The sequence below is a fragment of the Ipomoea nil genome, unplaced genomic scaffold (assembly GCF_001879475.1).
Source record: "Ipomoea nil cultivar Tokyo-kokei standard unplaced genomic scaffold, Asagao_1.1 scaffold2159, whole genome shotgun sequence".
Taxonomy (NCBI): domain Eukaryota; kingdom Viridiplantae; phylum Streptophyta; class Magnoliopsida; order Solanales; family Convolvulaceae; genus Ipomoea; species Ipomoea nil.
In genome coordinates, this window is record NW_017618587.1 from 4,440,052 (window position 1) to 4,467,646 (window position 27,595).

The 27,595-nt window shown below is 35.4% G+C and overlaps 4 protein-coding genes and 1 long non-coding RNA gene across 8 annotated transcripts; 2 read left to right on the forward strand and 3 right to left on the reverse strand.

Moving 5' to 3' along the window:
* The first annotated feature begins 1,663 nt into the window (after positions 1 to 1,663).
* Positions 1,664 to 6,542, forward strand: LOC109149770 (probable methyltransferase PMT20). Of its 3 annotated transcripts, none has more exons than XM_019297743.1 (8): positions 1,664 to 1,955; positions 3,400 to 3,687; positions 3,789 to 3,937; positions 4,058 to 4,253; positions 4,737 to 4,947; positions 5,099 to 5,777; positions 5,859 to 5,936; positions 6,065 to 6,542. In XM_019297743.1, the coding sequence occupies exons 2-8, from the start codon at positions 3,418 to 3,420 to the stop codon at positions 6,282 to 6,284; spliced, it is 1,803 nt and encodes a 600-aa protein (XP_019153288.1). In that variant the 5' UTR covers positions 1,664 to 1,955; positions 3,400 to 3,417; the 3' UTR covers positions 6,285 to 6,542. The 3 variants fall into 3 exon arrangements, with proteins under 3 accessions (XP_019153288.1, XP_019153286.1, XP_019153287.1); XM_019297741.1 differs by having other exon boundaries at positions 1,666 to 1,955; positions 3,396 to 3,687; XM_019297742.1 differs by lacking the exon at positions 1,664 to 1,955 and adding an exon at positions 2,767 to 2,881 and having other exon boundaries at positions 3,396 to 3,687.
* Positions 6,543 to 7,666: 1,124 nt separating this feature from the next.
* LOC109149682 lies at positions 7,667 to 26,304 on the reverse strand. The gene is made up of 3 exons (XR_002048990.1): positions 26,274 to 26,304; positions 17,791 to 17,795; positions 7,667 to 7,736 (listed from the first exon to the last, which is right to left on the reverse strand). It is a non-coding gene; the product is annotated as an uncharacterized LOC109149682 (long non-coding RNA).
* On the forward strand, positions 9,699 to 14,769 carry LOC109149679 (cyclin-dependent kinase F-4-like). The gene is made up of 15 exons (XM_019297600.1): positions 9,699 to 9,784; positions 10,393 to 10,711; positions 10,805 to 11,408; positions 11,501 to 11,579; positions 11,663 to 11,731; positions 11,825 to 11,914; positions 11,996 to 12,134; positions 12,705 to 12,860; positions 12,933 to 12,999; positions 13,085 to 13,259; positions 13,387 to 13,455; positions 13,589 to 13,793; positions 13,948 to 13,979; positions 14,070 to 14,151; positions 14,348 to 14,769. Exons 3-15 carry the CDS (start codon positions 11,401 to 11,403, stop codon positions 14,551 to 14,553), a joined length of 1,377 nt encoding a protein of 458 aa, XP_019153145.1. The 5' UTR covers positions 9,699 to 9,784; positions 10,393 to 10,711; positions 10,805 to 11,400; the 3' UTR covers positions 14,554 to 14,769.
* On the reverse strand, positions 14,864 to 18,541 carry LOC109149680 (protein BREVIS RADIX-like). Of its 2 annotated transcripts, none has more exons than XM_019297601.1 (6): positions 18,382 to 18,541; positions 17,402 to 17,535; positions 15,834 to 16,213; positions 15,605 to 15,734; positions 15,237 to 15,493; positions 14,864 to 15,149 (listed from the first exon to the last, which is right to left on the reverse strand). In XM_019297601.1, the coding sequence occupies exons 2-6, from the start codon at positions 17,507 to 17,509 to the stop codon at positions 15,071 to 15,073; spliced, it is 954 nt and encodes a 317-aa protein (XP_019153146.1). In that variant the 5' UTR covers positions 17,510 to 17,535; positions 18,382 to 18,541; the 3' UTR covers positions 14,864 to 15,070. The 2 variants fall into 2 exon arrangements, with proteins under 2 accessions (XP_019153146.1, XP_019153147.1); XM_019297602.1 differs by lacking the exon at positions 18,382 to 18,541 and adding an exon at positions 17,796 to 17,808.
* On the reverse strand, positions 22,786 to 25,977 carry LOC109149681. Its single transcript, XM_019297603.1, has 5 exons — positions 25,516 to 25,977; positions 23,833 to 23,928; positions 23,677 to 23,725; positions 23,212 to 23,321; positions 22,786 to 23,099 (listed from the first exon to the last, which is right to left on the reverse strand). The coding sequence occupies exons 1-4, from the start codon at positions 25,888 to 25,890 to the stop codon at positions 23,212 to 23,214; spliced, it is 630 nt and encodes a 209-aa protein (XP_019153148.1). The 5' UTR covers positions 25,891 to 25,977; the 3' UTR covers positions 22,786 to 23,099.
* Positions 26,305 to 27,595: the final 1,291 nt, after the last annotated feature.

Consider the following 27,595-nt stretch of genomic DNA (forward strand, 5'->3'; position numbering starts at 1 on the left):
AAAGCTAACATTTCAGTTTCTTTACCAAATGGGGCAAAGTAAAAATGTGCGAGGTTTTAAAATGTATCATTCAAATTACAAAATGTAAAATTATAATTCAAAATTTTTTAAAATAAATTTCAAAAAATATGAAAAGTGCACTACAAAAATAGTAATTAAAAAGTGTAATTCACGAGTCCTAAAAGTGCACTTTGAAACTTTATAGTTTTTGATGTTGATTTGTTGAGTTCCACTTTTACATATCATAATTTGTATTTTTGTAGTTTGTGTGGTGCACTCTTAAAGTTCGCACATTCTTATTTGATGCAAGTTCTCATATAGTCACTACTCCTTCCCCCAAATACTATATGTATATGATATTGGACCATATAACAATGAGGTTTAAGTTTATGACGACACCTTATAAACGAGGTGACATGACACTTTTTATTAATTAGTCATTATAGTTAATCTTAAGCAAAATATCAAACAACTATGATAGTCTACTATAAAAGTTGTATAAGCTACCTAAATTGACTAGCAAGTTGTGATATGTTTACACAAATTGTCTGACCAACTTCCTGACCTAATAAGCTTCTTATATTAGAATTTGAAGTCTATAGTTTTAGTAATAGTAGTAATTACACTTATCTATCACTAAGGCTATTCGTGAGATGTTAAAAGTGTAATTAAAAATGTTATATATCAAGTGAGAATGACCCACACTTAGTAGTTTATAAAGCGAGACACATATCATAATTTTTTTTGAAAAATAAGTGGTACGATCTTAAATTTGAGATTCAAACTTAATTATGAAAGAAATAAATAAAAGTAGTAGGTGAAAATTAAGTAACCTGTCTGCCAAAACCAGTATGGAAACTTCAACTTCCATACCACCATTGGTACGTACGTACTGTTATTTATTTTTTTTCAGACGTAAAAACCTGTTCCACATTATGACCATTTATTACATATTAAATACATTATTGTTACATTTTATTCATACATTATTTATTTATACCTAATAGAGTCGGCATATTGTAAAATTGTTCAATTATAATGAATGTTATATACATAAAATTAATTGTAATATACACAATTATACCCAACTACACGACAATAATGCTGTAAAAAAAAACTTGTATATACAAGTTATTATTCAAAGATTAGATAAATTCTTTCATTTTTAAGTGACACGAAGAAAATTTGTAATTACTATCTAATAGTCAGACTAATTTGGTTGAGATCGCTTTAAATTTTTCGAGAGAGAGGTAGAAGAGGAAGAATGAGACTACTTGGAGACTGCTCGGAAGATTTGTGATTTACCTCATTTATAATAGAACAAAGATAATTTAAAGTGGACAGATCTCTTGTGTGTACCGACATTTAGTTCTGTCTATTATTTTATTGAGTCATCGTGATTTATATTATCTTTGGAATTTGAAATTTAACTTGTTGGGGGAAGAAGCAATAGAACAAGGGTTTTGAAAATTTAGTATTAATCTAACACAAATCCAGAAATTTAATGTAAAAAACATAAGAGCATGAGCTAGCTGTAGAACATGAAGAATTGAAGAGTAGACAGCTAGCGAGGCACTGTTCAAACAATCTGAGAAAAGGATAGAGAGAGGGACAAAAATATCATTGGATAAGGCGAAAGAAATTCGAGTCATAAAGATCTCAGACTCTTTGCTTTTTCTTTCTTTAAATTTTGTTTTTATGGGTTCCGATATTAATTCAACAAGTCATCTTTTTTCTTTCCTATCTCTTCGTCTTCTTCCTTGTGTTTCATCTCATTTCTTTTATATACGCGTATGTGATGTGAAGTGACACGGATATCTCATACTCTGGGCTCTCTGCCTCTGTTCCATATCTTCTTTCTCCGCATTTCTTTCCCTGTAGCCTGCAGGCAGAGAGCGGGAGACAAATCTTGGGCTATTGGGTCTTCCCTGTTTGTCAGATATCGAGTGCCACAGGTACTTTCTTCTTGTCTTCTTCTTTTTTCTATTTTTTTTTTCTTGCTCGCTTTCTGTTTGTTTGTATGTCTGTGTTAAAATTGATTGTCTGGAGCTGTATTATTGGCTCTGTGTTACTTCTGTGTTCCATGATTTCGTGTCAGATCATTCCACTTGGCCATTGCATTGTGGCGCTTTGAGGTCCTTTTCACATTCAATGACCCTTTTCTCTTTCTTGGATAAGTATAATTGGGATTTCTTTAGTTTTGCCAAAGGGATATCATTTCCCCTTGGTTTGGATTTTCATTGAAGGATTTCAAGTTTAATTAATTTTTTTTTTTTTTTTTTTTCTATTCTGTGCAACTAGTTCTTGATTCTTCTGGTGTGATTGCTACACCTAAAAAGGGTAAGTTCCAATATCTCTACTCAATTTTGGAGAGATACCGTATGGGATAAGATAAAAAGGGGACTGATTAGTCAACATTGATATTTTAAGCAATGGCAACTTTTTCTTTCTTTAGTTCCTTCAGGCTATTGTTTTCATAGGTGCAAGTGTTCTGCTTGAGACTTTCCCTGATTGTGGTTTCTCTTTTGCATGATATCGATTAGGTGTTTGAAATGGACTGTGGTTTTTTCCTTTCTATTTGCCTGTTTTCAATGCCCTAGGAGGCAAAGAAGCATGGTTGGTCATCACTAGGACCACCAATTCCATAAAGCTTTGGGCCCTTAACATGTGGAAAACAAAAGGGAAAGTGACAGGAAAAGTTCAATGCACTAATAGTACTATCAGATATTCAGATCACATGTTTGTATTAGTTTTAAATTGCCAGTTTCGACCATTTGATCTGGGTTGTCCTCTGTTCTTCTCTAATGTGGATGCTCTTTCTATCTAGCATATAATCTTCTAATGTTGTGGTTGCTCTTTCTGCACTCTTTGATTGAAGAAAGTAATTATTTCTGATTTCAAACTGAATCTCTCAAACAAGTTGAAGCATTTTACATATCATATGGTTTACAGAATTTCCATCTTGAGCTAGGCAGATATTAAATTGCTGGATAAATTCAATTCAATGTTTGTTTTAATGTTCTTATATGTTTAATAATTTTTCTGCATTTCTATATAAAACATCATTGTAGTGCATATTTTTGTTTTCGGTGAGCTGCTCTTTTTAGTTTTAATACTACTCCAGCTCTTTCTTCTTTGTGGTCCACTCAATGTCTTATGTCAATTTGATGCCATTCTTGAAATTGCCAAGTGTTGGAATCCTTTCCTCCTATTTTCAAAGTGGTCTTGATCTTTTTTTTTTTTTTTTTTTTTTTTTTTTTTTTTTTTTTCTCTTCTTTATGGATTTATTTATTGATAATTTCCGGGCAAGCAGTCAATTTAAATGATCTTATAGTATCATAGATTTATTGTTTGGTAAAGCTTAGTGATTTAGAAGTTGATATGTTCATGTGCAGATAGGTAATAAAATTTGGGACCATGAAGCATAACGATGGGAAACCCACATCTCAACCAGAAAAAGGTTCCAGTGTAGTCGCCATGGCACTATTGTTTGTTGTGCTATGCAGTCTTTCATTCTATCTTGGTGGAATCTTCTGCTCTCAGGGGTGGAGATATGTAAATATGGATCTTGCTAAGGCCCTTGGGTATCCCAAGGAACCTGCTGTTTGCCCACTGCAAATAAACGCCACTTCCTTTGCAGAATGCAGTCCTGACTTGCAGGACTACACTCCATGCACAGATCCAAAGGTATATCCGATTACTATTACCATGCTCTGAAGGCAATGTTTGTGGCTGAGGGTTGTTATAATATAACGGTAAATATGGCTAAAGTATTGTTAACATTGCAGAGGTGGAAAAGGTATCGCGGTCATCGATTATCTTTCTTGGAACGCCACTGCCCTCCAATATTTGAAAGAAAAGAATGCTTGATCCCTCCTCCAGAAGGCTATAAATTGTCAATCAGATGGCCAAATAGTAAAAATGAATGTTGGTACAGGTAATGTATTCTTGATCTTTGTTATCATAGAGCAGTCTTCTCTTAAAGCAATTTGGCAGCTTTGGATCCTGGTTTGAATTCCCATTCAAGGCTAACATGCTGTTTCAATCTTTGTCTCAGGAATGTTCCATTTGATTGGATTAATAAGCAAAAATCAAATCAGCATTGGCTGAGGAAAGAAGGTGAAAAGTTTTTTTTTCCTGGGGGAGGTACTATGTTTCCAAATGGTGTTAGCCATTATGTTGATGTGATGCAAAATCTGATTCCGGCTATGAAAGATGGGACAATTAGGACTGCCATTGATACCGGATGTGGGGTAAGTGCTCTTGGTTTTTTATCTTTCAAATTCTGTTACCTTACAAGGCACTGAAACTGTTTACTTTTAACTTTTTTTTTAAAAAAATAAATGATCCATACATTAAAGAATAAAGAGCCATATGCTTGGCTAATCAATGGCATACCTAAGATGGTTTCTTAGCCTTTTTGTTTTTAGAGATATTTTGCTTGAAGTTGGCTTGACAGAAGTAAAAAACAAAGCTTTCTATTTTTGATGATTTCTTAGCCTCTTTTTGTTTTTAGAGATATTTTGCTTGAAGTTGGCTTGACAATTAAATGCTTTTTCATCAAACTTAGTCGATATTTATTGCTTGTTATTTCATGATTTCTGGAAAGATTGTAATACTGGATGGCACCAAAGTACAGTTACTGAAAAGTTCAACCTTAATTTCATTTTTCCCTTGCTTTAACTCTGGTCAAGTATTGTAAACTTTTTTTAGATTAACTTTTTCCTGATAAATAGGTTGCCAGCTGGGGAGGGGATTTGCTAGATCGTGGGATCCTAACAGTTTCTCTTGCACCAAGAGATAATCACCAGGCTCAAGTTCAGTTTGCATTGGAACGTGGAATACCTGCCATCTTGGGGATTCTTTCAACACAACGTCTTCCTTTCCCTTCAAGTTCTTTTGATATTGCGCATTGCTCAAGATGCCTGATTCCATGGACTGAATTTGGTAATTGATATATGACTGAGTTGATTCTTTCTTGCTTTTGATTGTGTCTTAAGTAGTTAAGTTATTGAATGAGTGTACTGAATTCGGTAAATGGTCCCGAAGAACGTTTCCGCTAAATGGTCCTGACCAATTAAGATCTTATTCCTTTCAGGTGGACTTTACCTTTTTGAGATACATCGTATACTGCGCCCTGGAGGTTTCTGGGTCCTCTCTGGTCCTCCTGTTAACTATGAGCGTCGTTGGAGAGGATGGAACTCCACTATTGAGGAGCAGAAATCAGATTACGAGAAACTGCAAGCATTGTTAACTTCAATATGTTTCAAGCCATACAACAAAAAGGGTGACATTGCTGTGTGGCAGAAATCATCTGACAACAGTTGCTATAAGAAGTTTGATAACCCGGGTACCTACCCTCCGGAATGCGATGATGGCACTGAACCGGATTCCGCATGGTACACGCCACTTCGGCCCTGTGTTGTTGTACCAAACCAAAAGTCCAATAAAGTAGCGTCATTAGAATCCCTCCCGAAATGGCCACAGAGGTTGCATACTCCTCCAGACCGTATTTCTAATGTTCATGGAGGGCGTGGTAGCGCGTTTAAACGTGACGATAGCAAATGGAAGACCCGAGTGAAGCACTACAAGAAGTTGCTTCCCGCACTTGGAACCGATGAAATACGAAACGTGATGGACATGAACACAGCGTTTGGAGGTCTCGCTGCTGCTCTCATTGATGATCCCCTCTGGGTAATGAACGTGGTTTCTTCTTACAGTGTAAATACACTTCCAGTGGTGTATGACCGAGGTCTTATTGGGACACACCATGACTGGTATGCCCGCAACACATTTTTGTCACTCGGTTCATTATTGTGTCGAAGCCATGCTTATGCATTCGATTGTTTTGTTCGCAGGTGTGAGGCTTTCTCCACATATCCTAGAACTTACGATCTTCTTCACCTAGATGGCCTGTTTACTGCTGAGAGTCACAGGTAACGACATTATCAATATCAAATATGTTCTTCCCTTTCTCGATTTCTTTCTATGGATCCATACTGCCCAAAAAGCGAAAAAATGTGGGGACTATATTTGTAACCCGCTCACTGGGATAACTATGCAGATGTGAAATGAAGTATGTTCTTCTAGAAATGGATCGCCTTTTGCGACCAAGTAAGTATGCAATAATTCAAGAATCCAGCTTCTACATAGACGCTATTGCGACCATAGCCAAGGGGATGAGATGGGACTGTCGCAAAGAAGACACAGAGAAGGGTGTAGAGAAGGAAAAGATATTGATTTGCCAGAAGAAACTGTGGTATTCTTCTAAGAAGCAGAGTTAACCTTGTAAGGGTCAAAAGATAGCAGAGCATAGCTAGGAAAATTGTTAGTCCTACACTGCTCATACAGAAATTTCTTGATCTCTACATATAATTGGAATTCAAGAAATTAGCTTTACTTAGTATAATGATATGTTTAGGTAATCTCTGGTTATGCTATGATGATGGTATTGGGCTGTGGCCACTGTTTTTTATAATGTATGTAAGTAGTTTGTTTCTATGGTTTTAATGAATGGAAATTTGCTACTTCATAGTTTGCCACTTACCTAGATTTCTTGTCATTGCCACACCCAATCATTATTTCATGGACTAGGTCCACACAGCTGTGTGGACCATAAATAAAATATACTCCGTACATTTATGTACTGAATGCACATTATTTGAGTACTGATATTGAAAGTATATATAAGTTTGTGTATTATCAAATAATGTACATTTAATACATAAATAATGTATATTTAATATATGAAAAATATACTTTTTATTTATCATTCATAGAAAATTTTGCTGATCTCCCTCCTTCACAACAACATGACAAAATATCAATATTATTTCAGCTTTAAAAATTATGAATGATTATTTCTGGCTTATAACCTCCCCATGATGAGATTGCACCTAATAACCCCCAACTCTGAATAGATTTTATGCTTTTAAAAGGAAAAAGAAAAATCTATTCTTTAGAATATTAGTTAGGTCTTCTTCATTTCACAATCTTTAATTAGGGTGTGCATTTGGTTGTTTCAATTTTGGCAGTTTATTACTAAATTTTAGTTTATTTGACTACTATTAATTGTTTGAGGTCAAATCATCAATATAAGTGTTTGATTAATTATTTTTTTATATCAACTTATTGCTACAAAACGTTAAAATTCAAAAAGATGTTCAAAATAATTTTTTCGAACAACTTTTTAAGAAAGTCATTTTATATGTAATCAGCTATCAGCTAACAACTAATTTACTAAACATATTTCTACAATCAGCTAATGATATCAACTAGTTGAGTCCACTAACCCAATTAGCTAACAATTATTTACCAAACACCTCATTTTTTCCTATCTTAATGTTTTCTACTTTTCTCCATTATATTAAAAAAATATTTGAATAAACCTAACCAATTTAAAGCACATATGTATTGGTAGTCTACAATACAATTTCTGCAGATGGAATGTCATAAATAATTTATTCCTAATGTTAATTCATATAATAAAGGTTTAACGTTTATATGAATCAAGTGGGAGACTATTAGATATAGACCCTGTTTGGTAAAAAATTGACTTAAAGGCCAATTTTAACTTATTTGACCACTATTAATTGTTTGATTTAGATGAAATATCAATAGAAATGTTTGGTTAATTAGCTTTTTGCAATTTCAAAAGGCTAAAATTCAAAAAGCTACTCCAAGCAACTTTTTCAATTAGCTTTTTGAGAAAAGAAATTATATCAAACAGCTATCAGCTAACAGCTAATTTACCAAACACTTTTCTACAATCATCTAATGTTATCAACTATTTATAACTTTTAATTAACACAATCAGCTAACAACAAACAATTGTCAGCTAACCGCCATTTTACCAAACATGGCCATAATTATTTCCTGACATTGATTTATATAATAGAGATTATAATTCCATAAGGTATTCACCGTGAGTCTGTGATGATTAGTGATGTGTAAATGCGGAATTACTGAGTGAAATTCCCCTCCATCTCATTCTGTTAAATTTTAAGTTTATTAAGTGTTAAAAAGATGTATGTTGGAAAAGGTTATGGGTTTCAGGAGGTTTCACAATCTTAAATGGATTTATATTCTTTCTCCCAAAGAGATTTCTATTCCTAAAAGGGGATTTTCCATTCCTCTTGAAAGATGATTTTTCATTACATCTATAAATACTCATGCAAACTCTAGGGGTCATAAAAGTTTTATAGTCTCTAAGTTTTCCAGTTTCTATATCATCTGGAGGTGATTAAGACATACAGATAAGAGAGGTGAATATTTATTCAATTTAAAGATGCATAAGTTTCATTTTTATTTCTATTTAATTAAAAACTCATGATCATGAGCATTGTTTAGTTGATTGATTTTATTTACATACGATTCACTGTTAAATGTGCTTCCCATTCAAGTTATAAGCACATAAGATTAAATTAACATGGAAAAGGTCTGCAAAACGTACATATTTTTTGTAATTGCACTATTGTTATGGGGTGCAGTACAGTGGCATTCCCCGGCCAGCTAAGACACCTCATCTCCCACCACACACCAAATTGCCAAAACAAATATTTGATTATATGTGGAGAATAATTTTTAAAGCAGCCCAATTTGGGGTGTGGAATAATGGGCATTGGGATAGATGAGTATTTTTTTTTTTTTTTTTTAATCCTTTTTGTGTTCCCATTTCCTAACCGACCTCTATCTTGACCTAACCTGATTACATTATGTTCAATCCTATTATGTATGTATGTGTATGGCCATACTCTTTCTCATCATTTGCACCACTTCATTCCATGGTGATTGGAGAATTGAAATTAAAAAGGAATCTTCTAATAATTTTTTAGATGAATAAATGAGATATTTGAGTGTTTGATAAATAGTTGTTGGTTGATTAGGTTAGTGGATTTGACTAGTTGATAACATTAAATGATTGTAAAAAAATGTTTGGTAAATTAGTTGTTATCTGATAGTTGCTAGTTGATTACATACAAAATGACTTTCTCAAAAAAACTTATCGAAAAAAGTTACTTTGAGTAATTTTTTTAATTTTAACGTTTTGAACCAATAAGCTGTTATAGAAAAAACTAATTAATCAAACACTCATATTGGCTATTTAAAAAGTCTTCAAAATCTTAATATGATAAAGTTTATAAAAATTAATAAATTTTTAAATATTTTTTTAAAATCTAATATCGCCAAACTTTTAAAGACTAGGGTTGAATTAAATACCAATAATTTACAAGCATTTTGTGCTTAAATGGCACTTCTATGATTTTCCCTTGAGAGAAGGTCACAAGATTGAACCTCGTAGTGGAGAAAGTATAAATATACATTACCTTATAATAGAGTGAATAATATTAAAAAAAATACCAATAATTTTACACAAAATTTATAAAAATCTAAATTAAATATAACCTAACTTTTTCATACTATACATATATAAAAATACAAACCCCAATAATATTACGTTGAATTAAATATCTTTCATGCTTAAAGCAAACATGATCTGATCCACCCATCATCAGAAGATGAGAACAAAAGCGGCGGCTGAAAAACACGTATGTCCGTATATATACTCCTTTTTGTTACGGGATTATGAATACGGAGTATTGTCAGATACAAATATTAAATAAATATACTCCGTAGTCACAAATATATATATGTATATATATATATATAACAATAATACTATAATTTTTTTCACAATACCAACGATCGGGTTTTGATAGAATACTAGAAGATCTCCGGATTTCTTCTTCCGTGGCTCCCTTAGGTTATGCCGTTTACCCCTCAGGTTTCTCTCCCTCTCTCTCTATCTCTCTTGCCCTATGTATCTTTCTATGGATTTGTGCCGGTCTGTGTGCGGATTTCTGGCTTTTCTTGTCGAATCTCAGCTTCTTGGATTTGGGGGATGAATTGGTTGTTTTTCCAACCCCCTGGGTCTATGCTTTATTGTTTTCATAATAAGATGTTTCTTTTCCTTTGATTGTTGTGCTTGTTGGGATTAATTTTGCTGTTTTAAATTCGGTTAAGGGTTTAACGTTTTGGTATTCAATCTTTTCTTTGATCTGCATTTTTCAAGTTTCTGTTTTTATTTTTGATATTTAATTTTCTTATTATGCTGATTTCAGGTTTGATAAATTAATATGGGTAGAGAAAGATTCTTATTTTGTCAAATTGATATTTGGTTTTCAATTTTGTTGAATTCATGGTGTTTTAATGGGGAGAATCATTCTAGGATTGGTTGAGAATGCATTCTTAGCTTTTTTCCTTGCTTTTTTGAATTTTATCATTTTATATATGTTGTTTTGGGGAAGAACATGTTGCACCAATTGTTTATTGTCTGGGTTATTTCCCGCTGATTACGTGATTAGCTCAATAACTCGATTCTTGATATTTCAGATCTTGTTAGACTTCAATTCCAAGGGATTATTATTACTTAGGACATGGAGCAAATGTGCCTTTGGTCAAGTTGCTACAAGTATCAAGGTTTTTCATTCCAGGAAGTGCTTGATTGGCGGTTTCTCACCTTTGGAGATTTCCTTGTTTCCTTTGTCAATTGTACTTAGTGAGCAGTTTTCCTTGAATGATCTGCACACGAGGCCAAATGCAGATTCCTTCTAAGATAGGTGTTGGATGTTTTGTTAAATTTGAGAAGCAGCACCCCTTGTTATGTCCGTTGTGATTCTACTGTTAAGTGTTGAGTTCATCATCGTTTGAGGTATTGGTTAGTTTTATAATGTTTCCTGTTAACCATATTCTGTATTAGACATGATGATTCTTACATCTGATCTCTCTTTCGTCTCTACTGCAGGAAAAAAAAAAATTGAGAGCAAATAAATGATGTTTTTAAACATCATCAAGAATAGACTGCATACACTCTTGTTTAGTGTTGTAACTTCTTAGATGCATATTCTTCTCATTGTAAGGCACCTGTTAGGAGTGATCTGGTTCCCTTGACTGAAGAATCAGCAGCAACGTTGTCTAGTATATGTGAGGAGAGCTTGTTTTGCTGTTTAAGAAGCCACTATCAACCATATATTGAGCTGAAAATCAAACCTGTTTCATTGGGCTGCATTATGTTTTAGTTAGGCTGTGGGTGATTTCAAGATGATTAACAGTCCTTGCCTGAACTTGTTTTCTCTACCCAGTGTTCCAAGTCACTGCTTTGAGGTCTTTGATGTGGCCATAAATAAGGTTGTGAAGCTCCTCCATCATAATCTTGCTGGATTTGGGTGCAAGACAATGCAAAATTAACAGTGGATTTTGTGGAACCAGCCAGGCTAGTCGTTATATATAATAGTCCTCTTTTCCAGGCATCTATTAAAGGAAAAAAAAACATACACGTCCTCTGTGTGTGTTTCCTTCTCCATCTCCAATTAATTGTGCTGTGTGCTGGTCAATTAAAAAATGGATAGGTCAGTTGGTTCATAGTTTATACTTCTGTCATCAGTTCTATTTTTTTTGTTGCTTTGTCTTGATTTAGTTTACAACTGATGGCTTGGAGCAGGTACAAGATAATTAAGGAAGTTGGTAATGGTACTTTTGGAAATGTGTGGCGAGCACTAAATAATCAGACTGGTGAAGTGGTGTGTGTTATTTTGGTTTTAAAAAAAGTTGAGCATTTGGTTTTGTGTTTTCCCCTCTCAAGTTAACCTTGTCATTTGAACAGGTAGCAATAAAAAGAATGAAGAAGAAATATTTTTCATGGGAAGAATGTATGAACTTAAGAGAAGTGAAGGTACTATTCAATTCCTTTTTACTCCTAGCTTTTAGCCTTTTATTGGATTTTCCTTACATTGTAGACATAAATGACTTCAATTTTCCTTGGCAGTCTTTGAGGAGAATGAGCCATTCAAATATTGTGAAGCTAAAGGAAGTGATCAGGGAAAATGACATCTTATTTTTTGTGTTTGAATACATGGTAGGTGGCCATAAACAGTGTCTTTTTAATTTTGTTTAAATTCTCAGGGCTTGTTTTTATCTTCTCTTTACCTTCTTCCAGGAGTGCAACCTATATCAGCTTATGAAAGACAGAGCAAAGCTTTTCTCAGAAAGTGAAGTGAAAAACTGGTGCTTCCAAGTATTTCAAGGTCTTGCATACATGCATCAACGGGGATATTTTCATCGTGACCTTAAACCAGGTAGTTATTTGCAGTGGTTTGTTGACTTTATGATTTTGATAATGTGTGCGTGTATTAACTTATATAACCATGCTGTTGGAGCTTAAAAACTGTTCGTTAAACACTTAAACCAAGCTAGTATAGTTAGCTGTTGCAACATCCACATCGCTTCAGTTTTTACTGGGCCATGTTTTGGTTTTAACAGTTGAAGAAAACACATTACAGAAATATTTACATCTTTGGCTGAGTCAATGCCTTAGTTGTTAATGTCCCATACAGTTGTCGTCAATATCTCTGACCCAGAATACTGTTTACTTGTGAGATTTATGCACTGTTACGGTGATTTATAATTTTCTTTCTTCTTTGTGCTTGTACTAATAAGAACTTATTTATGTGCCAAGTTGTTCAGTGTGTTAGTGTTGGTTAGACCCTGTGAGGAATGGTTAAGAGCAATGGTACATGAATAGTTTGCCAACTCATCTACCATGCAATTACAATGTTTCAGTGTCTTTATCTTTTCATCCAATGCGTTGTATGCAACTGTATATTTGTGGTAATGTCTGTGCTCATATAATTTTGGTGGTTGTGCAGAGAACTTATTGGTTTCAAAAGATGTCATTAAAATAGCTGATTTTGGTCTTGCTCGGGAGATTAATTCTGAACCACCATACACTGAATATGTTTCAACACGCTGGTATCGGGCCCCTGAAGTTCTTCTCCAGTCCCCAACATATGGCTGTGCTGTTGGTATGTATTTAGAAAACAGTTTAGTTTCCTTTTCATTTTCCCTCTGGTGTATGACTGTCTGTTCTGCTTCAGATATGTGGGCAATGGGTGCAATAATGGCTGAACTGCTTACGCTTCGCCCTCTGTTTCCAGGCTCAAAGTAAATCCTTACTTTCTTATGTATCCATCTGCTATTTTTATATTCATTGATTGATGCTTATAGATTCTATCGTTCTTTGATGCAGTGAAGCAGATGAGATCTACAAAATTTGCTGTGTATTAGGGACCCCAACAAAGACCGAATGGCCCAATGGACTTGAACTTGCTAATAGCATTGGCTACCAGTTCCCAAAGGTTGTTGGCGTACATCTTTCTGCACTTATACCTTCTGCCAGTGAGGATGCAATTAATCTCATTACGGTGAGGAGTTCAATTTTTCTGATGTTTGATGTCTCTATGATCTGAATTCCTAGTATTGGATCAGCATTTCAATCATTCTGCTCACAATTTATTAATTTATCCGCTTCATATGTTAATTTTCCTGCAGTTGCTTTGTTCATGGGATCCCTGCAAGAGGCCTACAGCTGTAGAAGTCCTTCAGCATCCTTTCTTTCAGGTGGCTCGTCGTTTCCTTTTCAGTGCCCTAGTTTGTTATTTTGTTTGTATTTAGCAACTACAGGTCGATAGGTGCAAGAATGGGATCAGTTAATGAATTAAATTATTAAATTTGATTGTACTTTATATTGCAGAGTTGCTTCTATGTTCCGCCATCCCTACGCCCCAAGGCATACCTCCCCAGAGCACATTCATCAGGCAATACCCCTGGGTATACTACCGCTGGAACGAAGCCTATATTGGAACAGAAATCCAAGAAATGGTCCTCAGGGACACTATCCAATTCTAGGTCCTATGGTGACTTTTGTTCTGCAAAGTCACATGTGCCCTTGAACTCAGGTAATGTGTGAAGAATGTTTGAACTGCTATTTTGAGCCCGATGAACTGATATTGTCATCCTTTAATGGATCTCTCTCTCCATATGAGAAAAATATTTTCTTCATTTGAACGCATAACGAATCGGTCAATCTGACATATTATTCTTTTTATATAGGTGTACAAAGAAAATTGGAGACGAACTTTCAAGTACGTTTATTTTGGATTTCATCTTATTCGCAAACAAATGGATAAACCTTGTCTTTGATCTGATCTCTTCTTTTCTTATTATCTGTACAGGATCCAAAGAAGCCTGTTAAGCCCCCCGAGGACTTTGTGAAGCAACAACCGAAATATCTACCCCCTGCAAAGAAAGTTCAAAGTAAGTTGCATAGCACAAATGAAATTTACTGTTGCAATTAGGCATTAGTTCCTGGAACAACAATGCATTTGTCCCTTTAATGTCTAGCATTGTTACTAATGACCCCTAAAATGAAGGATTAAATAATGCATTGCATGATTCACTTCCATTTCTATAATGACCGCAAATTCACTTGGTGATATGCTTTCATTGACAGTGGCGAGTTCTATGGTGAAGCCTCATGGAGTCTCGAATGCAAACGAGAAGTTGGCGAACATAACTGTTCCTTCTGGCAGACCTACTTTCAAACAACCATTACCTCAACCTATGAAGGCTGGAGGATGGCACGGGCCACCTGCTATGCTCCTCAATTCCCAAGATATGCTTCCAGGAAGAACTTACTCGAGGAAAGTGGCGGGATGAACGATGAAGAATGAACGAGAATCACTACTATATTTGCTTGTTTTCTGGTGCAATTTATGTTATTATGTTCTAGTGCCTGGCTATGTTAGGGTGTGACTGTGAACCCTTTTTTTGCTTCTGTTTTTGTTTTCTGAATGGTTTTACCAACGTTGGTTGTTCCCTGCCATGTTTTACCATGACAGTGTTAATAATAAATTCTGGTTGGAGTTAATAAAATACTTTTGCCAAATTCTGGTCATAAGTGTGTTGTAAGAAAAGGCTGTAATATGTTTACCCAGAAGAGCCTAATGATCCAGGAAGGTAAAGAGAAGATAAAAACAAGCCCTGAGAATTTTCCAAAATCATGTAATTACATATCCAGTTAGACAGCATAATGACTAGAAAAAGACACAAAACCCTTAGCCAAAGAGTGTTGCCCCCTCCATGTATGTACTGACAGACAAAACTGTTCCATTTTATGTTGGACTTGAAGGTACGAGGTTGCCAGCCACTTGGTGAATTCAGTTAAGTCTTACTCCTAAAGGTATTGTGCTTGTATTCTCTCCCTGTTCTGTTCCCACCAGGTCTTTGCGTTCACCTCTCCAAATCGTTCTCGGCTGTAAGAATTAAACCAAAAGCTTATAGAATGGTTTTCAAGTTTTGTGATTATCTATCAGATCGTGATAGTAAGGAATTATATGTACCTGAATCTAACACGACGCAGCTCTCGTGTCCCATCAGCTAGTTGTCTGATGGTTATGAACACCCCGGGCTCATCCTGTTCTACCCACTCGGACTCCATGTCACTTGCATTGCTGATGGAAATGGAAGCCTCGTCTCTGGAATCAGTTGTCGTTCTTGATGCATCCATAGTTCCAGTTCCTCTATAGTAGTTCCTCTGTCCAGGAGTCATCATGGGGCTCTCCCTCACAGACCCAACCCGAGAATATGAGGAATCTCTCTGCATTACAGGTAAGTCCAACGAGGTTGTTAAGATTCTACTACACATGTTGTCTCTTTGCTGTTATCAGTTATCATCAAATTTTAACAAGGTGGAGGTGGTTTAAGTTACCCCATCCTCAGAACGCGAGGGAGTGTCGAGAGCTTGCTGGTTGAATCTCTGGACATTGTAGAGCTCCATAATTCTATCATAATTCTCTCCCCACCATCTCTGGGCTTGCCATTTGTTGAACATATCCCGGCTTCAAATCCAACATGCCAGAAAATCAAATCTTTAGTATGGCATAAGAAGAAGATGCAGACTATACAATTAACAGAACATGTTTAAGGATAAATTGTACCTGAAACGGATTCGTTTAAGGTCATTTCCACCGCGGGGAAGAGACACAAAAGTGATCTGAACACCGGGCTCCACCTGAGCTGTCCACTCCTTGGGTGCACTGTCATCTTCAACCACAACTTCACCAGACTGGGGAATCGAGTCCATACCGAGAAATCCAGAAGCAAATTTCGGGACAGGCAGAGGGGTTCTGTGATGACCATTTCTAGTGAAATCCCAAGCTGGTGTAGAACTAGAACTTCCTGGCTGAAAAGGGTATGGAACTCCCTCTGAGATTGTATCAAAATCTGGGTATGGTCTATGCCCTTTCCTGTAAGTGCTGGTGGGTGTGCTGGACTTGCATTTATATGCCCCAGAGACCTTCAATGCAATATCCTTTATCTGCAGATAATCAAAGCCACCCACTACAGATTAAGCTTCTTATAACTACTTGATCAGAAAATGGAAGGTCCAACAAACATGGGAGACAAGGATTAATCAGTAGCAGAGGATCATGAAAATAAAGCAATTTAGTATAGAACATGAAGATCTTGGATTTTCTTATTCTACCTGTATGATCAGCTCAACTAGTTCTCAGGTGATAGATTAGACAAAGATTTTCAAAAGTCACTAGAACTTGTGTTCATTTCCACCAAAATGTACGAGAATTTTCACCATTTAACATTACTCAACTAAGATTATCTAGCATTCTATGTTACTAGTTTACACGTTATTAGTTATATTTTCACATTGACAGTTGGCACTGTATGCAAGTTATTTGTTATCTTGTACTACTATTTTTTGTCAAAAGTACACATAGAAAAAAATACAATTTATAAAGCACAATGTATGACTTTATGAAGCAGTTGTAAACAAAAATTAAGCAATAAAAAAAAGCATAGGGTTCGAAACTTGAGCAATAATGAAAACATGTACAGTAAAAGAAAAGAGGGAAAGCAAGGAGGGGTAAAGGTGGAGGGAGGGGGTGATATGATTCTCTTATTATTGCATGATGATCATGGGACAAAAATAAAATAAAATAATGAATGGACCACAGGGGTGAAAGCAAAGAAATAAAATTATGAAACATGTAAACATATTGAGCCCATGACTCAGACAGATGATCCGAGATGTTCGGACCCACATCCATAGGTTGTCATTTGTCAAAGTCAATTTAATCATAAAATATTACAGTACTTGACAATGGTGAAGTCACTGTCTTAGGTACCATTAGTGCCCACACAAAGGTTTTACATTGGTCCTCCTCCTTCCCGCGTGCCCAACACCTTTCTCATTCATGGAACCACAACCTAGTCGGCCCGACACCCCATAAAACCGATCAATATCCTTAAATCAAACTTAAAACATTACTCATTAACCCAAATTAACTTAGTTTTCTCATATACGAATCCGGTGGGTCCAAAAGAGGGCATTGGACCCCACAAAGACGCAGAAAAAAGCGGGTTCGACATTTCACGAAATTGGAAAAAGAAATTATGCAGATAAAAAGCGACGAAGAAGCAGCAGCAGTGAAGGATTGCATGCAATGCAGCTTGAATGATAGCGTAGGGTAGGGTGTAGGATTAGAACCTGCGCCGTCAAGCTTTTGACGGAATCCTTCGCTCCGGCCGTCGCGCGTGGGCCCTCTTCCCCTCCATCATCCTCTATCTTCTGCTTACACGTGATGCACGTCAACATCTCCCCGCCCTGCCCTTATATCTCCACTGCAAAACACAATATTTCCAGATTCACTCAATAATATATAAGTTTTATAAAAATCAATAAATTATAAATAATTTGAATCAAATTTCGTGATAGGTGAAATGGTGGGGAAGGAGATCAGAGTAAGTTTAAACGAGAAAACAAAACAGTAGGAAGAGTGGTTGAACAAAAGACAGACAGAACAGAAATGTTACGTTGTTTAAGAAAATAAGAAAAGACGTGAAATGAAATCGAATAATAATGATTTTGCATCAAACCAAACCTATAAAGAAATCATAAAAGCAAAAGAGGGGTGAGATATATAAACAATGATATATAAACAGGATCGGAGCTGGGCACGGCAGCAGAGGAAAGGATAAAGGCTTCGTTCCTTGCAGTTATCAATAATTGATGAAGAAAATAAAATAAAATAAAATCCCCAAAAAAGGATAAACACATCTTTCTACTTTAAAAACCACGCACTCGTCCCAAGTAGCTTCTGACACCATTAATGGAATCGCGTACGGAGGTTGTAAACAAACGGCTACGTTGTTATTATTCTGCGTGAAGGTGGAAGGAATCAAAGAATATAGAAGAAGGGAGGTAGTAGAGAGACTTCGAAAAGGACGCACGCGAGTAGCAGTAAGGAAAGGAGGAATCGAGAAATCGCTATTAAGCAATGAATGCAGCAGTAGTCGCTTTGTCCACTCTCGACAGCGAACACTCATCGGACAAACAGACAAAAACCTTCACACCACTCCCATCCCCGACAGCGACCATTTCGAATATTCCGCCACCATCTCCGAGGAACGAACGTAACCTAGCTAAACAGACAACATTTAACATACTAAAACCACAAATCCATTTACCCGGATATATAGATAATGTTGTCCGCCGATTTCAATCGCACTAACGCTTCCGGCTGTTTCTCCGGCGCCGGTTTCGGAAAGTAACGGATTCTCAGCTCCCGCAGGTTTTACGTTAACATGGAGCAAAACAGAACCTCCGTTTCTCTCTCTCTCTCTATCTCTCTCTATACATATAGAGGAGGGAATGAGGAGTGGGAATATATAGATACAGGGAGTTTTGTATGTATCGATGATGGTACAGATAAAATGAGGGGAATGGAGACAAAGAAAGAGAATAAGTCGGGCAAGTGTTGAGCTATTTATAGTGGGAGATGACGCCGTCTCATAACGGAAGGCGTGTACTTGTGTAAGGGCAATGGGGGGAAGCCCCGCATTGAGGGGTTGTACGTTGGGGAAGGAAGGTGGGACGGTGGTAGGGGGAATCACAAAATGGACAAAAGGGTGTTGTGCGGTCTTCATTAGTGAAGACATGATGGGCCCAGCTGTCAAAGGTGTTACGTGTGGTGCTGGTGGTCACGTGTCGAAAGGGGAGTGGATATCAACCCTGCTTCTATAGTTCTATGGCCAAAGCTGAAATCATTATTGTGAGCATTATCAAAAATGTGGGATGATTTTGCCAAAATCAAAATGTGAAATGATTATATGAGGATTTGGTTGAGTTGGTAATAATGATTCATTAAAAAGGCTTAATTATGATGTTTATAGTTTCTTTTTTTAATCAATTTTATTATATATATATCATTGTACCTTGTACTAGAAAATAAATATATTTTATATTTTATACATATATTTAAAGTTTTAAAATTCTAGCATCGATATCATGATAGGAGATACGAATCATGAAAAGTTTTAAAACTAGGGATTTGATTCATCCCTATCTCTTAAGTACAATATATTTTTTAAGAGTTTATCAAACAAAAAAATGTACATAATATATTGATACATTACATAGTCATATGTCGTGCCCTTATTTTACAAGTCGATAGTATTGATATAGTATGTGAATGCTCACTATACGTTAATAGGTTAAATCAATATAAATAAACCCTACATATTTTAAATGATTTATTTTTCTTCTCATTAGTTGTGCCAAAAGCCAAACATCTTGGATTAAAAGGAAAGGAAAAAGATTTTGAAGTAAGAAAAAGGAATATGTGTGATTGTGTTAAATCAAATGTCTAATCAAAGTGCATGGTAAGGTTATTCCTAGATTTTAATGCACCTAATAGAATCTAAGTGCACAAAAAAAAATCCTAATTGGAACCAAGCAAAGATCTCAGCCTTGTTTCATATTCAAAAATTGCCCCCCTCGATCGGAAGGCACAATTGGTTTTGCCTCACCTACGGAATTAAGCAAAGGCATAATCAAAATCATAGTACGACTCTTAGACAAACACTTCTTTGCTTAACTGACCCTCGGGACGTGACCTTTCACTGTGTTGCTTGCATTTGATGGAGATACTCCAAATTTTAGCCAGGCGTGTTACTTGCTCTTGTCGGTTGCCACCAATCTTTTGCATTGTTATTTGCCAATTTCTCTGCTTCCTCTTATATGTTCCATGCATTGTGTTACACTATTAAGCCACGTTGGACAATGGGTTTGGGTCAAACGTCCCCTCAAATTTAAAATCGTGTTTGTGTGGCAGATGTGTTAAGTATGATAAATTGTTTGAGAATAAGGTGTTGTATTATTGTATGATGTCGAATTTGAAATTTAATGTTGATGTCAGTGGTTTTGACATATCAACATCACAACTTGCTCAATTCTGTTTGTTTCTTTTTTAGTTATTGACAAGTGATAGAGATTCAATTTTAATTAAATCAATATAAAATTTTTGAACACCAATCAATAAAGAAACATTATTTAAGAACAAGATTCCAATCAACTATTCAACTCACAATCAAGGAAGGTAAAATACAAAGATTGTATTAATGCAGTTGTACTCTTTTTATTCTTTGCATTAATCAAGCCACTGTTTGGTGTCTGGCTTTATATCCTTTGATGCTAACCTCTCTTTAAGCAAAGGAGAAATGCTAGCCCTGTTCACGGCAGGACTGAAAAGGGGCGACCTGTACCCTAGTTGAGTAATGCACACTAGGTCAGACATACACCTACTTTAGTTTGGTTATTAGTGCAAGATTTCAAATTCTTTCTTTTTAAAATTTCAATATCATGCCATTACTATTCAAAAACCTTTTTTTTTTCTTCCCTAGATTGAAAATTTAAATTTTCATGTGAACATATATATATCAAGAAACAAAGCATTAAGAATAATTGTAGTTGAGGCGTTGAATAGACACATGTGACAAGGCAATAGGGCCAACAACTGTTTGCCTAAAAGATGTAGCAGTGGACAAGATCTTGTTAAGGGAACAGTCTAAAAGCAACTTAGCAGCTTCTTCCATCTCTCCATTCATTCATTCATTGATTCATCGTCTGTCGCAAGAGTGAAGGGCAGTTGTGGCTGCCTTTCTGATGAGTTCTGAGCGGAGATGTGATAAAGCGAGGCGAGGCGACCGGTTGCGTACGTTGAGACCAAAACAGTAATATTGGTTGCTGTATATGGTCATACATTGATACTCCATCCATCTGTCTTGTTGTACGTACCATGTACCAGTCTATATAACTACTCTGCCATACTGCTCTAAAATGCCACCTTTCTGGTGTGCCATTCACTTTATGTCATTGCTTCGATTGTTGCCTTAATTAGCTTAATTGCAGTTGTTGTATATCCAACCATAATTGCAATTAAACAGTAGTAATACGGTGTACACTACTGTACAACCTTTGACTAGAAATTTAAACAATTAATAAGAAATGTGCATTTATTGTTTAATATTTGTTCTCGAAAATCTACATTCTTAAACAAGTGACTTTATTCTTAAATAAGTGACTTTATTACATACTTGGGGTGGGTGTTATTCTGGGCAAAGAAAGTACTTAGCAGAAATGATTTAACTTACTGGATACATATTCCATATATGCGAGAGTAACAAAAAAGAAAGGAAACTTAAAAAAGAAAAAGGACAAAAGGAAAAAGGGGGAATTAATGAAAAGAAAAACATTCCTTGATTGCTCATGCACATGGATGGCCACAGGATAATATAAAAAGGAATAAGGGTCAAATAGGCCATCGAACTGCACACAATAAAATAATTAGGCCACTGAACTTAAAAAACCAACAATTGGGTTCCTAAACTAATCAATTTCAAACAATTTTTTCAATTAGAAGGTTTCCAACAGGTCAACAGGTCATCCTTCCAAATTAATTATTTTTTAAAATTTAAATTTTAAAAATTAATTATTTAAATTTAAAAAAAAAAAAAACTGATTCCAGTTTTTTTTTTTAAATTTAATTTAAAAATAATTAATTTTTAAAATTTATATTTTAAAAAAATAATTAATTTGGGAGATGACCTGTTGACCTGTTGGAAACCTTCAAATTGGAAGAATTGTTTGAAATTGATTAGTTTAGGGACCTAATTGTTGATTTTTTTAAGTTCAATGGCCTAATTGTTTTATCGTGTGCAGTTCGATGACCTATTTGACCCTTATTTCATATAAAAATAAAATATTAAAAATACTTCTAGAACAAATTTCGTTTAACTATGTTTATTAAATACTCAGTGATGATTATTAAATAAAATAATATGTTTCTTTGACAATCAAATAACTAAAATTTGTTACTTTAAACTTGATTTATCTTGTCAAAAACACATACACTATTACTATTATATTTTACATATCTAAGAGGTAGCTTAGGGAATGAGAGAGAGGAGCATAAAAAAGCATGTGAGATGAGAGATTAGGACTTTCTTAATTACAACGTTAAGAATGTTCACTGTTGTAAGCAAACAAGTTAAAGGGTAAATGCAAAGCAAGAAAAGTGATTACAAAGCCATCCAGAATTAATCATAATCACCATCATCATCATGTGTAAAGTTTTTTAAGTATTGGGTGATCTTGTCTTATTTCAATTCATTCAACCTTCCCCAAGACTTTCGCAATTTCCAAGGCATTTTATTTGATTACTTTGATGATATGCTCATATACCTACCTTCTTTTTCTAGTTTTGCATCACTTCTTAAGGAATGTTTACCATTGTTAAAAGAAGAGACCAGTAAGAAGCTAATCCTAGCCTCCTAGCTCCCCTTTCTATATTTTATAAATTTTTTGTTACAATTTTAACAAATTCTTGGTTTTTGAAAAATTTGATAAAATCATACTTTTTAATAGATTTTCTTTATTTTCCATCATTATATTTCTAGAACTTCTTTTCTATTCCAACAAATATTTTTAAAATACTTTACCTCTGACTTAACAATTAACACACCAACACTGTCAGTGAAACCAAGTTGGACTATCTAAAACTGTAGATAATAATCTAATGTGCACATGACATATAAAACATTAAATGAAGATAGTTTTTTGAATGAATTGAAGTTCAAAGTTGAAACAATTAGTTTTTGATACACAATGTTAGCATATTAAGTAATATATGGTATATTGCACTAAACTAAAAACTCCATATTCGTAGATTCCTTTCCAATATTATCCAAGTCATCATTCATCAAAATGCAAACAGCAGAAATCAAGTGTCTAGTGTCTACTATGTTCCACAAGTAAGAATGTGCTGGTAAAATATATACTCCGTGTACCTTATGTACTAAAATTTGTACTGCTGCCTGAATAGTTGCACCTGATGTTCTCTATATCCCTGCAAATGATTAGTAAAATGAACCGGTAATGAAACGTGAAGTAAAATTCTGTGATATGTTCAACAAGGAGTTTGTAATAGCATCCAGCAATTAAGCAGCACAAATCCTAACCTAAATTTGCATATTTCCTGCCAGGTTTGATGGGACACCATAGCGGCTCCTAAGAGAGTCAATGGCTTTCTCTGCCGATTGCACAAGCTGAGGGATGGATGTTTTGCAGACTGAAATTCATAAGCAAAAGGTTTAGAGGAAAATACGTAATCAACTAATCAGTCAAGCATTTATGTTCCTCACTAGTTCTATTATTAAAAATAAAAAATAAAAGACACAAATCAATAGCCCACAGGGCATAGTATTGAAATACTGCAACAGAGGATTTGTGTACGTGTATAGGAATTTCAAAGCAAAAAAGCATGGTCTGTAACTCTGTATAGTTATTAGTTAGCAGCGTGTTCCATGAAAAAATTACTTTGCCAGTAACAGTGAACTACAAAACATGTTATCAACTTCAATAATCTCATATGAACAACTAAAACCAAGCCTAAGAATAGAATAGTAACACTGTTAGGAACTCACAGCGAGATGCATTGGTGTGCACTTCTGCCATGAATTCAGTATATGAAGCCTGAAAATTAACAACCAAATGAAGTGGCAATGGCTTAAGCACAAGAAGAAACCTAGATAGTTCTCTTTCAAGTGGAAATAGCGGATAATGATGAGTGGAAGACTGACCTTCATAGCCTCACGACCTTCATTGATCCTCTCAGACATTTTCTTATGTTCCCTCTCTGCTTCATCTGCCGTTTTTTCACAAGCTTGTGTCTGGATCTGTTTAAATGTCCAAATCAAATTAGACATATAAGAATCTCAATGTTTCCAACTTAATTACCAATCTAAGTTTACCCTTTTCTCCATATTGAAAAATGTTCACTAATAAGAAAGCAAGTGTAATATGATCAGACAGATGAATCATAAAATTTCAGCAACCAGAGAAATGCTATTGTATTGACACTGTACTAAGGAAGATCCAATATTTTCTACAGTGAACTTTAAATCATGCATTTCTATTTTGAAGTTACACATCACTGTCTTGATGTTTATTGTGTTGTAATCATGAACTATACTATGATTACAGATTGTGTAATTGCAAAGCATCAAAGTCATGCACTGGAGATAAGTGACTGCCACAGCATACCCATGAACTTCAATTTAGCAGCATGCTTCTCACCACAACATTATGACTACATAGATCCAAGTGCATATTGCATCATAGAAACTTTGCACTTCTGTGTACGAGTCTGCTTATTATTTATACCTTTAGAAGGCAAAGGCACTGATTAATAATCTTCTAAGTATGAGAATACTTTATTTACTCCAAGTTAACTTTTACAAGAACTCCCAATTTTCCAAGACTATTTATATTACTGGCATTAGCTACTGACTGAGTATTGAGTAACCAACCAATGCATATGATTAAAAGTCTTCTAAAATGAGAATAGATTCAATAATATAATAATGAAATCAGCTTCAGCATGGTGTGAAAGAAATTTTGGTACAGACCCATCACCAATGAGAATAAGCATCACCTAATACCAACATAAGAAATCCTTTTAATTAATTTCAGGGAATAAGATATGCATTGTGCTTAAGTAACTGTTAATATAAACAACAACAAAGCAATGAGATACTCAAGTTTATCACTCATAGAATTCACATAAATCAAGACAAATTATATTAACCACATTGAACAATGTACACAGATTGGTTCTAGGAACAACTTTTTGAACACCATACTGAGCAATTCTAAGATGTACTCAACACATGCAACCTGATTTTATGGCATTCCTGCCAGAACATCAATGTGTTAAAAAAAAAAAAAAAAAAAAACACTGAACTAAACAACAACCAAGTTTCATAAACTTAATTGCTTCACCGCCTCTTACACAAATAAACAAAAACCTCAAGGATGAGTCATCCCAAAACTACCTTCCACCATTAATCAGACATTTCAGACACATCAAGCATGCCTTCAAATAGCCTTAACTGTAAGTCCATCAATTGTGTTACCACATTCATCACCTTGCATAAGGAGAATCATATATGGAGCAATCAATCTGAGAAAGTACTATTGTTGAAAGTTGAAAAGTGACCAAACACAAAACTATCAAACTAAGCGAGTAGAAAAACAAAAACAGAAAAGCCTAGAGCCACAACACATTTAATAATAGCATATCTAGGTCTGCTGCCATTATACAACTAAAACTCACAAACGTAAACAAATAAAAATTTCAATCCATGAAATGAATTTTATTTCATATTAATATCTGCACTTACGACTTACGAGTGCGCGCAGTGAGAGCATTCATATATCTAAATTGAATACATATACATACAGAGAGATAGAGAGGGAGAGACCTTGAGCCGCTTGTAAAAACGAGAATGAGAGGCCTCAATGTCCTTGAGAATCTCCGAGTGCGAGCAATCGAGCTGGCGCTTGATGGAGTCCAGTCCGGAAGACGCAAAGCTCCTAAGATCGGCTATCGTCTTGTAACTTTTTATCGACACAGGTGACTTAGAAAGCCGCATCGGCTTAGAGCTCACTCCCGCACGTCTCTTCTTCGACGATGGCGGTGGCGTCAGTGAAGTAGCATCGAACGCACTGAACTTGAACTGGAATGGCATCGGAGACTTGCTGACGGATAAGTTAGGGCTCGCCACTGCCGCAATCGGCGGCGTCTTCAGATAGTCCTCCGCCATGGACTTCCTCGTAGTCGTGGATCGCTTTCTCATCTCCTTCTCTCGCTCAAATCTCCCAGGTGGACGGTGGTGGTGATCTTCAAACCGTTTTGCTAGAGAGAGCTGTGCAGTAATAATTTGAAAATGTAAGAAATTTTTGTATTTATATTGGCGGGTATTCGGAAACGATACTTGACTTTATAGTGATATTGGGCTGGGCCGTTAATCCCAGTTTGGTAAAATAGTCTGTTTATCAATTAATTTTAATTTATTTGATCACTATTAATTGTTTGATTTGATTAAAAATTCAATATAAGTGTTTGGTTAATTAGTTTTTTTTGTAACTTTAAAATGTTAAAATTCAAAAAATACTCTAAATAACTTTTTCAATTAAGTTTTTGAGAAAAATAAACTATACTAAACAGCTATCGGATAACAGCTAATTTACCAACCACCTTTCTACAATCAGGTAATGTTATCAACTAGTTTTACACTCTAATTAACTCAATCAATTAGCAGCTTATGCTAGCTATAAAAAGGGATGAGCACAAGGAAAAGGGGATCTCATTCATCTACACATGGGAGGACTCTGCCAAGGAGTATTCTCCCACTTACTAATATTTTGCTCATAGAAAGACATGTCATTCTTCCTACACCACTCTCCCAAGAGAAGGCTATTCACATACGCAAGAGAAGACTATTCTTTCGCCCACAAGAAGACCTCCATCACTCTCCCAAAGAGAAGACACTCTTCCACAACCACTCTCCACTCATCTAAGCAGGAAGACTCTACCACTTTCCCAACAAGAAGATCAAAAGGAAGACTCCCTCTCTATATACAAAGTATAGCTCTTTCCCTACACAATATTTCTATATACAAAATAGCCATACAACTTGTACAAACAATCCTACATAATAGTGAATTTAGGCTTGGCACCGCCCAAAAAAGCCCGTGGTTTTCACCTTTCGGTTTTCACGTAAATACTTCTTCTATTTTAGTAACCTTATTAAGAAAGGTGAATCCACCAACTAAGATTGAGTTGGACCTCCCTGAGCTCAAAAACCCTAAAACCAACAATAATAATTAAAGATTACATTTTTATATTGAGTTGTATTCGAGTGCATCCAGTTTGGTTACAAATTTACAATATATTAATATCGCATGAGTCTTGTCATTCAAAAGTCGCTCAGTAAAGGACCAATTTAAGTTGTCGAGTTATTGATTTAAATAATAAAAAGTCTATAAACAGTTTTAATTGGTTCTATCGAACTATTACTAGGGATAGCAACGGGGTGGGGTGGTGGCGGGGAGTATAGTCCCCTCCCCGTCCCCGCGACCTTGTCCCCATCCCCGCCGGGGAATTGGAGACACTCCCCATCCTCGTCCCCGCGGGGAATTAAGCGGGGACGGGGATTCCCCATTCCCCATCAACTCCTAGTTAAAATGTTAAATATTTATAATTTTTAATAATAAAAAAATTAAAATCCAATTCCTAATATTAAAATTTAAAATACTAAGTCTGTATATATATAGTATACCCCCTCGGTATTAGTTATATATATAAATATACAGTGACGACATTACTGCCCCTTATATTACCTATATATATATATACATATATTAATACTATACTGCTAGTATTATACTGTCAGAGATATGGAGACATTACTCATTACTTTTATATATATATATTCGGGGACGGGGCAGGGCGGGGAGGGATATCCCCGTCCCCAGCGGGAAAACACATATATTCTCCAT